Source organism: Brienomyrus brachyistius, chromosome 7 (genome assembly GCF_023856365.1).
Source record: "Brienomyrus brachyistius isolate T26 chromosome 7, BBRACH_0.4, whole genome shotgun sequence".
In the NCBI taxonomy this organism is placed as follows: Eukaryota; Metazoa; Chordata; class Actinopteri; order Osteoglossiformes; family Mormyridae; genus Brienomyrus; species Brienomyrus brachyistius.
The window spans coordinates 18,194,320-18,209,572 of record NC_064539.1 but is presented as its reverse complement, the minus strand read 5'-3'; the positions used below and the strand labels follow the sequence as shown (position 1 = coordinate 18,209,572).

General features: G+C 44.6%; 1 protein-coding gene across 2 annotated transcripts in view; it reads right to left on the bottom strand.

Annotated features, from left to right (window-relative positions):
* Positions 1-889: 889 nt before the first annotated feature.
* The window catches only part of LOC125745772 (E3 ubiquitin-protein ligase UHRF2-like), a 49,797-nt gene continuing 35,433 nt past the window's right edge, over positions 890-15,253 (bottom strand). For both annotated transcript variants that reach the window (XM_049018955.1, XM_049018954.1), the window contains exons 6-16: positions 14,102-14,288; positions 13,290-13,413; positions 9,896-10,003; positions 9,263-9,367; positions 7,830-7,936; positions 7,294-7,456; positions 4,894-5,031; positions 3,905-4,112; positions 3,156-3,301; positions 2,732-2,830; positions 890-2,013 (exon numbers count right to left, since the gene is read on the bottom strand). In XM_049018955.1, coding sequence (XP_048874912.1) covers positions 1,867-2,013; positions 2,732-2,830; positions 3,156-3,301; positions 3,905-4,112; positions 4,894-5,031; positions 7,294-7,456; positions 7,830-7,936; positions 9,263-9,367; positions 9,896-10,003; positions 13,290-13,413; positions 14,102-14,288 — 1,532 coding nt within the window. In that variant the 3' untranslated portion in view covers positions 890-1,866. The remainder of the gene's footprint in view (positions 2,014-2,731; positions 2,831-3,155; positions 3,302-3,904; positions 4,113-4,893; positions 5,032-7,293; positions 7,457-7,829; positions 7,937-9,262; positions 9,368-9,895; positions 10,004-13,289; positions 13,414-14,101; positions 14,289-15,253) is intronic.

Below are 15,253 nucleotides of genomic sequence, written 5' to 3'. Positions count from 1 at the left end.
CTGGCCTACACGAAAAAATAGATACAACAAAAACTGTCGTACGTATGACCACACGGCTACTCTGTCTCTAGAAGTTTTTTTTTTTCCCTCTGGGGAGTGGTTTGCTAGATCATCTGCGCTAACTGGATCTTCCTGGACTCCAAAGTTTAACCCTCAGTATGGCCTGGACTGTTGCAGTAAGACCCTGCAAATCACAGAAAAGCTGTTCGAATGTCATATTTCTGTAATATAAATCATTTAATTTTATGTTTCTCATGCACTTGCCACAGACACGTAATCCTGGTATGTTACATTAAGCTTATTTAGGAATAACAGACTGTATTCACAACAGAAAGTAAAAATTTGTTTACAAAAACGAAGGCTGAAGAAAATGTATTTAAAATGTTTACACATTTTAGCCTAAAAAAAAAAATCGAGATATATCCATTTTATCCAATTAATATATCCATGGAACATGATGGCAGTGAAAGACAGGAATATTATATGGGCTGCAATGAAAATGTCCAGCGTCTCTTCAGTTCTTGGTTGAAATTGTAGGGATCAGTCAAGGGTCACCTTCAGGCCACTGGTTGAGGCTGGTCCTGTTGGGTCTTGACCATGCGTTCATATGAAGTGGAGCAGTATATACATACTGACATCTTTAATAACCGATGCTTAAAAAGCTTTAAGCAATGCAATTCACCAAATACCCACCAGATGGCTCTTTGACACACATCCCAACACCCTCAAACACGGCACAAACAGGTTTTCGCCGCTACAAAATCACTAGACTGAACTAACCGTGACCCTGTGGTTGGAAAATGGGCGGATGAATTAAGTCATGTGATCCGTGCCGCAAGTGCTACGTTTACCATCTCCGTTTTGCACGAATAAGACAGGCAAATACATGTTTTTTGGAATCAAAATATTTAATAAGTACATATCAAGTATTATACCATGTACAAAATTTCAGATCACAACATGAAGCAATGTACTTCAGACTTAAATCGCTGCAGGTAAAGCTTCTCACGTACAACAAACTAATGATTAAAATATAAGCAACTAAAAATGTATTAAAGTGGCATACTTCAATTTTTTTGGAAATTAGATTAAATTTTTTTTTCCTTTTCCATAAGTGCAATAAAACGTATAACACTCAACACGAATGCAAGAGCAAAGCGGAAATACAACTGTTAGTACTGTATAGAGCTGGAGGGTACAAGACCGAGGGACAGGGGAAGGTTCACAGAAAGGTGGGGCATCAGCTCGCCAGTCGCGGAAGGAACGGGAACACGGGTCATTAACGAAAAAAAAACAAAAGACAGGTAATATCACATCACAGTTTGCTTTATAAGCAATATAATCATTAAAACGTTTTCATTTTCGTGTTAAAAAAAAAATTCTTTACCATTTATGTCGACATCACAAAAAAAAGGGCAACAAAATGGGAAGAACAGAAGGGTTCCTGGACCAGGTCAGTACAAGAGGAGACACGAGGAGCGAGATCTTCGGCAAAGTGTGATCCTGCCCTGACTGGTACATCATGGACTTCTTCGGCTGTTTCGTTGTTGGTCTATGTCTCATCAAGACTACAGCCGCACAGTGTGGGTTAAGCAAGTCTGGTATTTACAGTCAGGAAGGGAAGGACATAGGTCAATGGACTGGCTTTATAGGAAGTGACACCTGCATTGTCCTGGGAAAAGCAAGGAGGACTGGGCTCCTCAAGACAGGAAGGTGGAATGGAATCCGGGTTGAAGGGTAGTCAGCCGTAGGATGGGGCGGGTGTTTCTGTTGGTGCGGACTAGCTGTGGCTCTGTGCTCCCGTGTACGTGTGTGATGGTCTGAGTGTGAATGTGTCTCAATGCGTATTTGTGCGACAGTGGTGCCTCACCGTCCCTTGCTGTACCCCGGAAAGAACTGGTCTAGCAGCACCTGTAGTGTTTTATTGAGAATCATCACATAGTCCTTGCCTAGGTCGTGACGGCAAGCTGGGCAAGTGTACACCTCTGCACGGAATGATCTCTGCAAGCAGGTCTGGGCGAGAACAAGGACAGCGTTACAGCCAGTTACAGGTGTCACTCAGTGTATGTCAGTGCTCGGTAATCCTGAGCTAATAGAGAAGATGCATTTTGGTAGAGTTTTGAGTAAACGTGAGAACTCTACCACGGTCTCTCAACCCGGTCCTCGGGGACCCCCCCCAGACAGCCCACATTTTTGCTCCTTTCCAGCTCCCAGAGGGAGCAAAAATGTGGACTGTCTGGCAGGGAGCTGGGAGGGCTAGGTTTAGAAACACTGCTTTAAAGAAGCAAACTCCAGACATACAGGTGATCTCATCTCTGTCACACGAAAGCCTAAATATTCACAATTTTTGCCATTCAAATACAACATCTTGAAAATTGTTCGAACATAAATACCAATCATACCGAAGCAGTATCAAAGAGGAAGACAGAAGCAGGTCTTTCTGAACAGGTTCACTACAGAATTCAATGCTTATTACTGACCAAAAAATGTCATTAATTGAATGAGCTATCAAAACCACAACTGTCCAGAACAGGATGTTTATCACATCCAACCTCTATAAGCCGTGGTGTGACGTATGAAACTGATCTGCTTTTTAACTCGACGTATGTGTTCATTGAGAAATATATGACTGTACTGTCTGTGTTTACACCACATATGTTGCCACTAGTTGCCCCCCCCCATATAATGGTGCAGGTGTAAAATGTGTGGAAATGCTCCTCTCTGTACCTACCTTGCAGACATTGTGGAGACACACAGTGGTGACGGGCTGGAAGGCCAGCTCCTGGCAGCAGACGCACATGAAGAGCTGCTCCACCTTCTTCAGGAAGTTCTGAAACAGGCAGACAACGTGCAGCCATCACCATGGAAACTGCGCGCGGCATCAATTTCTCCTCCGAAATGGACTACGGACACATTTACTCAAAGTCAAATTCAAACCATTTCCTTGTCTACTGATTCCGTTTTTTTTTTTTTTTAATCGATTAATTCCTGATATTACTCAGGTCACTTTTTCCCAGAATCCTGCTGGCTCATTATCATTTTAAAAGATGTCCACTGCTAATTTTCCCTCATTTACCAGCATGTGTGTAAACTCCCTGGGTCTACATAGTTCCTACATGACAAAAGCACAGATGAATTCTAAATGAGAACATTACAGGCCCTTCCAATAGGTAGCTCATGGCCTCCTCCCAAAGTTTCCTGTTCAGTTCGTCCTCTTGAATGAGAGCTCGCTGCTGCTCGGAGAGATGAAATGGCTCCACCCCCTTCAGCCGTTTCACCGCGGGCTCGTCCGCAGGCACCTCTGTGGAGGGGAACATAACTTTAGTACTGAGGTGATTTGGCCGCAACTGAACGTCACTTCAGTGTTTCCCAACTCGGGGATCTGCAGACAATTCACATTTTTGATCCTTCCCTGCTCCCTATCAATACATGTGTACTGCCTGGGGATCCCCGAAGACTGGGTCGAGAAACACTCCATTACTTGTATGTTTGATTTGTAAAATGTTAACTTCATGTCGGCCAACATCTAGCTGCATTCCTAAGTATCATCCTGCACTACCTTGCAAATAATTTCGTTAACGAGGGGAAACATAATGAGGCCAAAGCTGTCCCTCAGATCTAATATGAAACTGCTACCCGTGACTGTTCCCTGCTACCAGGGTAGGGGTTCCATACTACCGACCTCAGAAGAAAATGGCGTATTAAAGATCTGAGATAAATACTCCTTGTTCGTCAAGGCTTATATACCGAGACAATAATAAAAGTCTATTAAAAACCACATTAAGCATTTCCCAAGCTGCACATGTAACCAGTGTAATAGCTCATTACATGTATCGTATCTTGTCTTTCATGCAGAACGAAGCCACTCTCCCATGACAAGCCAGTATCAGCCAGGAGTGGTTACCTTTTTCCCTGGACACCTTCTGGCCCCCATTACTCTGCGGTCCTCTGTCTTTATCTGGAGCCTCACTGCCCTTTTTAACTCTCGCCTTCTTCTCCGGGCCCGATCTCGGCCGTCCTCTCCCAGAGTGCCTCTTCCCTCGTCCGCTGCCCCGAACGGCAGCCTCTTTCTTGGTCTTGTTAGCCATCGCTTCCAGGTAACCAGGTGGGTACTATGAGGTAACAGCATTCCTAAGATTTCCATTTTTCTTTTCAACACAGAACGAATTTCCCTACTCCTTACGCTCACTCGGAAAACACTTGCACCGTGCTCGAGTATAATTCTTCCCACCTCTCCCTCGTCCCTCCTCCCTCCCATTTTAGTCTGCGCTCACATTGCATTTAAGGATCCTGGCCCATGAACACCTTCATCATCACTGTGCGACTTCTTTGTGTTGAAGAAAACATAGGACAGAAAGCACTCAGCACAGAATGGAATTCATGATTAATGTTCTTACTTGGTGGCTTACTTGTGGCTGCTGAGCTCTCCCTTTCTTCACCGCCATCTCAGTACTTACAGTATTGCTTCCATGATTTACCAAAACAGTAACGTGTTCCGCTAACCAAATTTAATAATCATAAGGATACGCAGAATGTATACAGATTACTAACTTTTGGACATGACAATATGCATTTCATTAATATTTTTCCCATACTACTTATCTGCTTACCAGATCTTGGGCAAAACCAAAAGTCAGACAAATGTAAGTTATTTCTATTATTTATGTTAAACATATAACACGAATGAAAACAGGGCATAAAAAAAAACATAAATTAGTATTTCCAAGTCCGGTCGTTGGGGAGCCACAGACTGCCCGCATTTTTGGTGCAGACGTGGTATGTCTGCAGGTCACTGAGGACCGGATCAGGAGGACCGGTCACTGAGGACCGGATTTGGCATGCGAGCATAACTATTCAGGCTATCTACCTACAGAGAGCCACTGAGGGATTCACCTGCACCACGAGTCCCAGCTTCTTGCTCCGCTCGGCCCCCTCAGGCGTCCACGGTGCTGGTTCCAGGTCGTCTCGACGCAGCAGGTACCTCCACACCAGGAAGCCACACTTCCCAATCTCAGGCCAATACTTCACCACCTGCAGTGCACCAACACTGCAGCATTCACACGGTGACAAAACAACTGGGCTTCTGAACCACGGCTCGATTATCTGCATTACCTAGAGAGTCACGTGTGTTTGTCATTTATTTTTGTTGCCCTAGAGATGTGTCCCAATACATTAAGTGTGTGTAATGTATGTAAGAGTTACACTGAGTATCAACAATACAAAAATCCTAAATAAATTTTCCAGGTTCAAGTTTTATTAAATACCTATGTATTAATGTATTTTAAGACCTATTATTTAACTTATGTTAAAGAATTTTGTTTTGTTTTTTGGGTGCAGGGCAAGGGAACCAATTATGGCTCATATTCTCAGAATCTTAACACTGACATCCCTAGATGTCCTGGAACAAAACAAAGACACAGGAAGACACTGCCGCGCGTAATTCACTTCTGAGAGCGGAGAGAAGTCTAAAGCAGTATGTGATCCATTTAATTTCCCATGAAATATGGCTCCTCTGCGTTTCCTTTCCCCAAACCATCACAGTCACTCGACTGAATTCCCCCCCCCCAGCCCAAAAAGGGCCTGTGGTTACCTGCTACATGTTATCTCACCACAACTCTATCACTCTCTTCAGCCTAGAAAGAGCACTACAAAGACTGAAAGACAATGCTATGCTTGTAAGACCACAGCACATCACGCGTCTCCTCCATTCTAACTACTGCAGCACATAAAAATACATACCATAATATACACACAATATAACAGCATGAGTTAGATCCACATCAAGCATTTTTACGAGCATATACACCTCACTGTCACTCCATTTAATATTCATATGCAAATATTTACAATGGCTACCTCCAGTGTGACAGATAACTAGCTTTTAAGGTTTATTCCGATGCGGTAAATGGTGATTAGAGAGAGGGCATCTTGTTGCACATTAAACAGCAACGGCTCAATTTGCATGCAGGAGATCAAAATGAGATGGTGCCAGACAGGTCATAAAAGCAAGACGTATACAGCCGCGGGAAAAAATTAAGAGACCACTCCATAGTTTTTAAACAAAATTTGCATTTTTAAATCCCGGTTTAATCGTGGGTCTTCTTGGGAAAGGCTACGCTGAGAACAGGCTGCTCCCAGGTTCAAAATTTATGGGACAGCTGTACAAAAGAATATGGTGAAGCAGGAGACACTGGGAATGACCAGAAACCAGTAAGGTAGAGGGCAGAAGTGACTTTCTAATGCCAGAGATGACCGTCAACTTATCCGCCAGGTTCTCATGATATATATATATATGTGTGTGTGTGTGTGTGTGTATGTGTGTGTGTGTACAATGTCAAATTGTCTTTCAATGCAACGTTTTGGGCAGTGAACTCAGAAAGATCAGATAGAGAGCTTTTTCCCTCCAAATTCCACATACCATCCTACATAATGCATGTTATATAACCTCCTTCTCTGTACATTTAGTTTTGAATGACAGAAATGCAGGCATCCGAATTACCATGCAGGTGCTGTTTATTCAGACTGATTACATCACCGGAGAAACCTCCACACTCACCAGTAACCCCAACACTGCAGATCTTAACATGTCTTCCTACTGTTCACATAAATCTCCCCAGTTCTTTTGCCCACATGCACAGAAGCTCTCCTTAAAAGCATCAAAAACACCAAACTAAATGACTAAGTAAGTCTCTTTGGAAAGAATTACAGTCGGTCTGCATCGTAAGCAGTTTTCGATCTAGTGTGGTTTTGAACAATCGCGGTTCAAAAATATCTACATTTTCCCACTGATACCTGATCTATGCTGCGCCCAAAGCCAACGGCTCCCCCTGCAGGTGGTGGACCCACAGGAGGGCAGACCCAGGGTGTCTGGCTTCAGCCTTAGTAACAGGGTGAGGATCTCAGACATCTGGGAAGAGCTCTAAGTAGAGATGCTGCTTCCCTGCATCAAAAGGAGCCACTTGAGGTGGTTCGGGCAACTGAGTAGGACACCTCCTGTGGAGGAGGCCCCGGGGCAGACCCAGGACACAGTGGAGAGATTATACCTCCCAGCTGGCCTGGGAATGCCTTGGTTCCCCTCTGGGAGGAGCTGGAGGAGGTGACTGGTGAGAGGGAGGTCTGGGTGTCTCTGCTTAGACTGCTGCCCCGCGACCCCAGATAAGGGGCAGTTAAATGTATGGATGGATGGACAGACGGACGGATGGATGGATGGATGGACAGATAGATGACTTGGTTCTGTGTGGCACGGACCATCTACCTTGAGTGAGAGAATCAGAGACCCCAAGTTTAGCGCACCTTGTAGATGCCGTCATAGCGGTTCCCCTCCTCTGGCGCGTACTTGCTGATGCGGCGGCCCTTGGAGCTGCGCACCACCCGCACCGGTTTCCCCGCCCGCCAGTTCCGGGACTCCGCCCCATCCTTATCATTCAGCGGAGCGTCGCAATTCAGCGCCAGAGCCCTGTGAGAAGAGGACACTCTTCGGATTGGCCAAAACAAGGAGTCACATGACGTCACAAACGTCCCAGTAGGACTTGTGGCTGTTGGGACAGCGGACACATTCACGTGACAGTGGGAGAGGAGGATGCGGAAATTTATGGATGCCCTCGAGATTCAACATGCCCGGCAGGCGGAGCATAAATTCAGGACAGCCGTTTTGGCTGTGACAAAGAACAAAACAAAAAGGAAAACTATTGGAACTGAGATAAATCCCACAAGATTATTTATTTTCATACTGGCGGTAAAAAGGGCTGCTTTACATTCTTAATAATTAATAATCTATTACAGGGGTATTTTCTGCTGCTCAGCCACAGTTAATCATTCTCAGAAAGTACCTGTTCATGTGAGTCAGGGTCTGGTCAAAAGAATGCTCGCCGATGCGCTTGTTCCCGGAAAGGTCACGCCCCCCACTACCTGTGTATGTGAACTCGTCACCTCTGTCCTAAAGGAGAAAAAAAACGCAGGAAGTACAAGTGAACCTGACATGAATGTGCCTTAGAAATGTGTGCTTGACGTCCTGCATGGCCTTTATTTTCTAAGCTAGTTTACGCTGTTGTTTACATCGTGCTCAACAGGACGAGGCTTTAAATTACCGACGCAGGAGAAAAATACATCACGTGTCACACCTGACACGAAACGGCACCTCTCACAGGAGCTCGCCACGTGTCTTTACGGGTTTTTTTTTATTCAAGCGAATGTAATCACAAGAGAAGCTGCACACTGGGAACAGAGTCGGCGAGCCGTCAGTGCAGGTGGCTGGATTGCATTCAGGCTCATTCTCAGGAAATTCATTTTTGTACAGTTTTGGAGATAAAATCTATTAAGAGCTATTAATAGGACCTCACTCTATAACAGTGTTTGCCACCGCGGCCCTTGGGGACCCACAGACAGTCCACATTTCTGCTCCCTCCCAGCCCCGGGAAACACTGTGGGTCCCCTAGGAACGGACTGGGAAGCTTATACCATTAGTCAGCAATTTCACCAAAATTTTAAAATATTTCCATTTTCATTCTCTTTGGTGAGGAACATAGATGATTTTTGTATTTCGAGGGGATAGTGAAATTGGATTCCACTGTGGTGCAGAGGAGCCAATGAAAAGACGACAAGGACCTTCGAATAAATGAACATGAATATCTACTTTTTATACAAACATAAAATCTGACTTTGACCCCAATTTAACTTAATTTATAAATGATGTAATCAATAGTTAACATATTACTGATAGAAGAAAGGATCACTAGAAACCAAATGCGAGTGAGATAATTGTGGACCTTTTCATCATATGGGTTTGAGACCATGTGACCATCATTGTATCTAACAGAATAGATAAATTCTTTGATTTTCCATCAATAAAAATAAGTGTTCAACTTGTCAGGAGTATGTTATGCTCTCTTTGTCCTCAAGAGGGCGACTTGCTCCGCTTTACAACAGTAGCTCAGCGGAGTTGAACAGTGGGTCTCAGAGCCAGGTACAAACTCGAATACAGAGAGAGAGACTGCAGCAAAGAGAGACGACGGCGTGAACAAAGGTATGGGGAGGGGGGGGGCATTTGTCTGCCTCAGCTTCCCCAGTAACGAGCAGGCAGAACAAACAGCATAGCAGATCAGAGGACCCGGCACAGCAGCGGAGAGACGCCGGCCGCTCCCGGAGACCCGCTCCCGGAGGCCCGCTCCCGGAGACCCGCTCCCGGAGACCCGCTCCCGGAGGCCCGCTCCCGGAGACCCGCTCCCGGAGACCCGCTCCGACCGCCTCCGTCGCCAACACCCACCACTTCGTCCTCGAAGCCCCCAGCCAGCACCAGCGAGTAGGAGCCGTCGTTGCTGCGGCCGTGGATGCCCCCCACGTGGGGTCGGTGCACCCCAGCCTCGCTAACCTGATAGTACGGGAATGAGGGAGAGACACGGAAGGAGGGTAGGCCGTGCAAATGGACGGGGGGGGGGGACAATAAAAGGAAATAAAAAAAGAGCAGAGTGTAGTTTAAAAGCCAGACAATGACATGAATACGCAGATACCTACAGGGCAACAAAAACAGCGGTAAGTCAAAACCACTACACACAATATACATACACACATCATAAAACACACCGCCGATAATAGTGATATGAAAAATAAAGCCTTGAAACCCAATGCGAGTGCGATTATTATGGGCTGTCAATGCTTGGTCTAACCCAGTGGGAATCAATAGGGAATGGGTTAAATCATCCATCCATTTAATACACATAACCATCCCATCCACCAGGGGTATCAAAGCACCATTTATACATCATTACGCTCGACCAAATAAAGTCTCACCGATTCGCTTTATTATTAATATTATTAATCAATTAACTTAGACAGGGGATGCATACTTGCCAAAGGAAGAATGATTCAATTAATCAGTCACACAATCCACAGAAATCACCTGCACACGGAATTTCCAAGTGGTGCCAACGGGAATCCCCGGTACGGGCCCGTAGTGGTTGGAGGGGACGATGGTGCACTCCTTCGTACGGCCCACGCAGGCCATTCCCTGCGACACAGTGGTTCACAAATGACAGAGAAATATCACCAGTACATATATAGAGTTATGTGTCTGACTGCATTTATATCCAAGGTCCCTGAAGGTTACCCAAATCCCAATCAGCTAACTGGACACAGCAGACGTAAAGGACCGTATGTAGTGTGAAACAGAGCAAGCAGCCATCGCTGCCAGCCGTATCACGGTACAGTACACATTTATCTTATAATACCCATAAGTCACCTGATGTCCTGTGGAACAGAATGTAACCGAGATGCCAAGCGACACATACCTCTGTGTCTCTCACACACACACACACACACACACACACACACACACCATAAAAAGGGCACATGCCTATACCGGAAATTAATTTTCAACGGCAAATTCGCTTTAAATTAAACCTTAAAATGAACAAATTCCAAAAGTAAAGATTTCCCCCAAAAACCTGCAACAGGAATTCAGAAACTCACAGGAGCTACTTAAAAAGAGAGAATATGGATTTAACAAAATGCATGCTTTAATGATTAAGAACATAATTTCAACATTTGACAACATTTCTGATCCAGCTCACTGAACTTTGTAATTGCTTTCCTAAAGAGAAGTTTTAAACTGCCCTTAAATATACAAGTAGAATTTGTTTTTAATGTTAATTTTTTTCTCTTGCTGTATTTACTCATCTGTGCTCGTCTGACCTGGGATCAGCCAGTGTGCTACTACACCATGAACCCTGCATGGCAGATGTAAGCAATATACAAGTGACCTCTGCTAACTGCTAATGCATGTTCCTGTCAGGTCTGCTGCCAAATCAGACCAGAATAGCTATGTGTCACTTAAGCCTGGGCCGTAGCACTTTAGCCTGGGCCGTAGCACTTTAGCCTGGGCCGTAGCACTTTAGCCTGGGCCGTAGCACTTTAGCCTGGGCCGTAGCACTTTAGCCTGGGCCGTAGCACTTTAGCCTGGGCCGTAGCACTTAGCCTGGGCCGTAGCACTTAGCCTGGGCCGTAGCACTTTAGCCTGGGCCGTAGCACTTAGCCTGGGCCGTAGCACTTTAGCCTGGGCCGTAGCACTTTAGCCTGGGCCGTAGCACTTTAGCCTGGGCCGTAGCACTTAGCCTGGGCCGTAGCACTTTAGCCTGGGCCGTAGCACTTTAGCCTGGGCCGTAGCACTTTAGCCTGGGCCGTAGCACTTTAGCCTGGGCCGTAGCACTTAGCTTGCGCTTGGCCTTATGTTTTTAATGTTAACACATTAAACATATAATCAAGACTTACCTAAACAAACAATCTAGTGCTAAAATCACCAAAACAAAAGAAAAGCCTTAACAAAGTATATATAAATACAATACATATATTAAACAAATTAAAACACAAAATTACAAGCCTGTTTTCAATTCATTCTTCTAAGCTGTACTGTACACCTAATGAATACAGGTTTTTCTAGTTAAATACATCTTACGGAGCCTTTGAAATATTATTGTCCGAATAACGCTGCAGGAAGGTCAGCCTGAAAGGAAATGAATCAATGTGTAATCACAGCTTAGTCACTGAGACTTTCCATTCTTCATACCAGCCGTGCGTAAGTGAGCCTCTTTTTTTTTATTAAACTCCTAAATTCCCAAGGAATAACCAGACAAATGCTCAAACTGTAGCAGCACGTCTGCTACGTTCCTTTAAAATAAATCTTTGATCTCTCTACTTTATGAATCCATCTCCTGGCCACTTATCCTGGTCACAGTGACACGAGGCCCGGAGGCCGGGACAGGATGACAGTCTTTCTCGGGACACATACACACACACGCACACGCACGCAGGCACTGTGGGCAATTCAGAGATGCCAATTACCCAAACTGCATTTCTCTGGAATATGGGAGGAAACCGGGGGGGGGGGGGGGGGGGGGCAAAGGAAAACCATGCAGCAGGAAGGATTGGATGCCTGGAGGTGTGAGGCTATGCTAGTCACACGTTTCACATATATATTTATTAATATTATTTAATTTATTCATACAGACAGATAGGTCTTTTACTGATGTATGACTGTTCTTGAAAGGTATTACTACATACAGAATGCATTATTGGTATTGTAAGTCGTTAGCATGTAATCTCATAAACATAGTAGAGAACCCAAATACAAAATGTGTAACTTGTATCTGTTATGCTTAAGAGTTCATCTTTCATAGAGGAATCGAATCTTACAGCAACGCTTTGGAATTACTGAAAACGTTTTAAGTTATACCAATTACAAAAATGGATAAGATGGATGAATTGAAACTGCAAGAGTAAAATGTTTATCATAAAAGTTAAGGCACATTCACCTCATAGCATCTCGTTGAAGCTACACGTAGTGTCCCAGGTTAGAACACAGTGAAATCTGTAATATATATCAGTACTTCAATTGGCTACAATGTATTCTAAGTCTGAAATGAAATCTGTGGAGCAGGTATATAGAAAACATTACACTACAGAAGTGTCTGCTTCAGTGAAATTTAACACAACAACTAGACGGCTTCGTACATTTATTGTAATTGCACAGTATTGTACTGTGAAAAAAACAAAATGAACACAGCTGAAAGGGGCAGCTGGATAAATTATTAACTGTGGTGGAATATAAAGAATTAGCTCTGATAAGCTTCATTGCAATAATTCACGTAATAATTCACAGTGGCTTGAAGAAATGCTATTTAAACACATGCAAAAGATTATATACCCAGCTGAAAGGATGATGATATCTAAACTTCACCGTACTTAAAATTTTACATAATACTGTGTTTGACAAAATACCCTAAAAGGGGCATTATGGATCAGTGGCCAGTGCCGTGTCCTCACAGCACCTGGGCTATGAGGACCCACTGACAGCTCGGATAGTGTGGAGATATTCCTATGGGTTTCTGCCCTTAGTGTGTGACTGTATCTAGCATCCTCCTCTTTCATTGTGTCCTCTAGCTTGCACTCCGTTTTTCCCTGGATGGGCTCTAGATTCAACGTAATCCTGTATTAGATAAACAGATACAGAAGATGGACAACATATGAAGTATTTTCTAAAGAGTGCAGCTGACAGACATTAAACCTTAAATTTCAGATGGTTAAAAAAGAGTAAATGGCTTTGCCCCAGTCTCACCGCAACACACCGCACCCATGCATCGCTCACTCGCTTTGCCCCAGTCTCACCGCAACACACCGCACCCATGCATCGCTCACTCACTTTGCTCCAGTCTCGTTGCAACACACCGCACCCATGCATCGCTCACTCACTTTGCTCCAGTCTCGTTGTAACACACCGCACCCACGCATCGCTCACTCACTTTGCCCCAGTCCCGCTGGCTCTCTGTGTGCGCCGAGGGCATCTTGGCCTTCTTCTTGCTAGCCTTCAGCTTCTCCCCAGCTTTCACCACCTCACTGGTGTCGTTCTTGCAGGTGGGGCAGTACCTGCACATCAGGTAACATTGGTTCAACACATGACGTCTGTGATATAGTATGACGCAGCTTAATCAGTGACTCTGGCATCTATTAATTGCCCTGGCCATCCATCCTATAATCACTAATCCCAGCAGTAGACTCATCTGCATAGCTAGGTGTTTATTTAGGTCCTGATTGTTCCTCTAAAACTTATAGATCTTCACCTAACTAAAGTCTTTATTAAACTCACCTTTGTACCTTAATGCAACTACATTACATTTAAAGACCAATGAATTATGATTAACATGAAACTGAGTCCGTCAAAGCAAGGATTAATGGCAGAGCACATTTTCAAAACTCACTCCATTTTTTGTTATTTTTATGAAGAGACTGCTAGTGCACTGAAGTCAGACTTCCTTATTATATGTTAGATTAATGGGATACAAAACTCACTCGGAACACAAGTAATCCAATGAAGAACTTTCAATAGATTTCCAAAACCCATTAATTCCACAGACGTTTTCTGGAAAATGTATTTAAAATTGAGTGAGTTTTGGAAATGTGCTTTTCAGTTATCAAGAGGAATAACGATATCAATAGGAATAACTAAAACGCTAAAGATTTACACTAAGAAACCTCTAGATATAGCATATGTCTATATGCACGCCGCATGTCCACACCCTGTGTGCAAGCTAATGCGGCACGGCGAGCGGCGCACCAGTCCTCGTCGTCGGGGATGGCTGTGAGCGGCGGGTTCAGGCAGTAGATGTGGAAGGCCATGTTACACTCGTCACACAGCAGCTGCATGTGGGCGTCCTGCTTGCCGCCACAGACGCAGCACGAGCAGAAGCGGCACTCCGATTCCGGGTCGGCCTTGCAGTGCTTACACTCCGGCCCGGTCTTCCCTGGGTGAGCACACACACACACACACACACACACACACACACACACATCCATATACATATTTATATCCTTTCACTTCTATGGACAAAACCCTATTACCAACAATGACAACCTTAAGGTTAGGGCTGGTTGGGGTTAACTATAAGTAACCAAATAAAATACAAGACTTGACATTTTTAGTGCTTTGATTGCGGACACAGATTTTTATAAAATTTAGTTTGCCCTTGTATTTTTCCAAAAAATTAGAGCTGCTCGATTATGGCAAAAACCATCGTCTCAGTTATTTCTGAGGAATATTGAAATTGCGATAATTTAACTTGATCACTCTTTGACTTATTGAAATTTCATGCATTTATTGGACTTAAAAAAACTTATCAGTTATCTTGTTTTGATAATTGTTGAAAGCCAAAATAGGTGTGGACTCTGTGCTCAATCAGCATGGGTAACGGGACTTAACAGCACTTACGCAACTCCGGTTGACATGAGCCCACACAGTAGACGGCAGTGTTTCCCAATCCAGTCCCCACAGTCGGTCCATGTTTTTGCTTCCTCCCAGACAGTCCATGTTTTTGCTCCCTCCCAGACAGTCCATGTCTTTGCTCCCTCCCAGACAGTCCATGTTTTTGCTCCCTTCCAGACAGTCCATGTTTTTGCTCCCTTCCAGACAGTCCATGTTTTTGCTCCCTCCCAGCTCCCTGCCACAGTCCATGTTTTTGCTTCCTCCCAGCTCCCTGTCAGACAGTCCATGTTTTTGCTCCTTCCCAGATCCCTGCCTTGACAGTCCATGTTTTTGCTCCTTCCCAGCTCCCTGCCTTGACAGTCCATGTTTTTGCTCCCTCCCAGCTCCCTGCCTTGACAGTGCACATCTATTGTAGGGAGCTGAACGGGAGCAAAAACATGAACCGTCTGGGGATCCCTGAGGACTGGGCTGGGAAAGACTGCTCTAAGGGGATGGTTAAGTCAACAG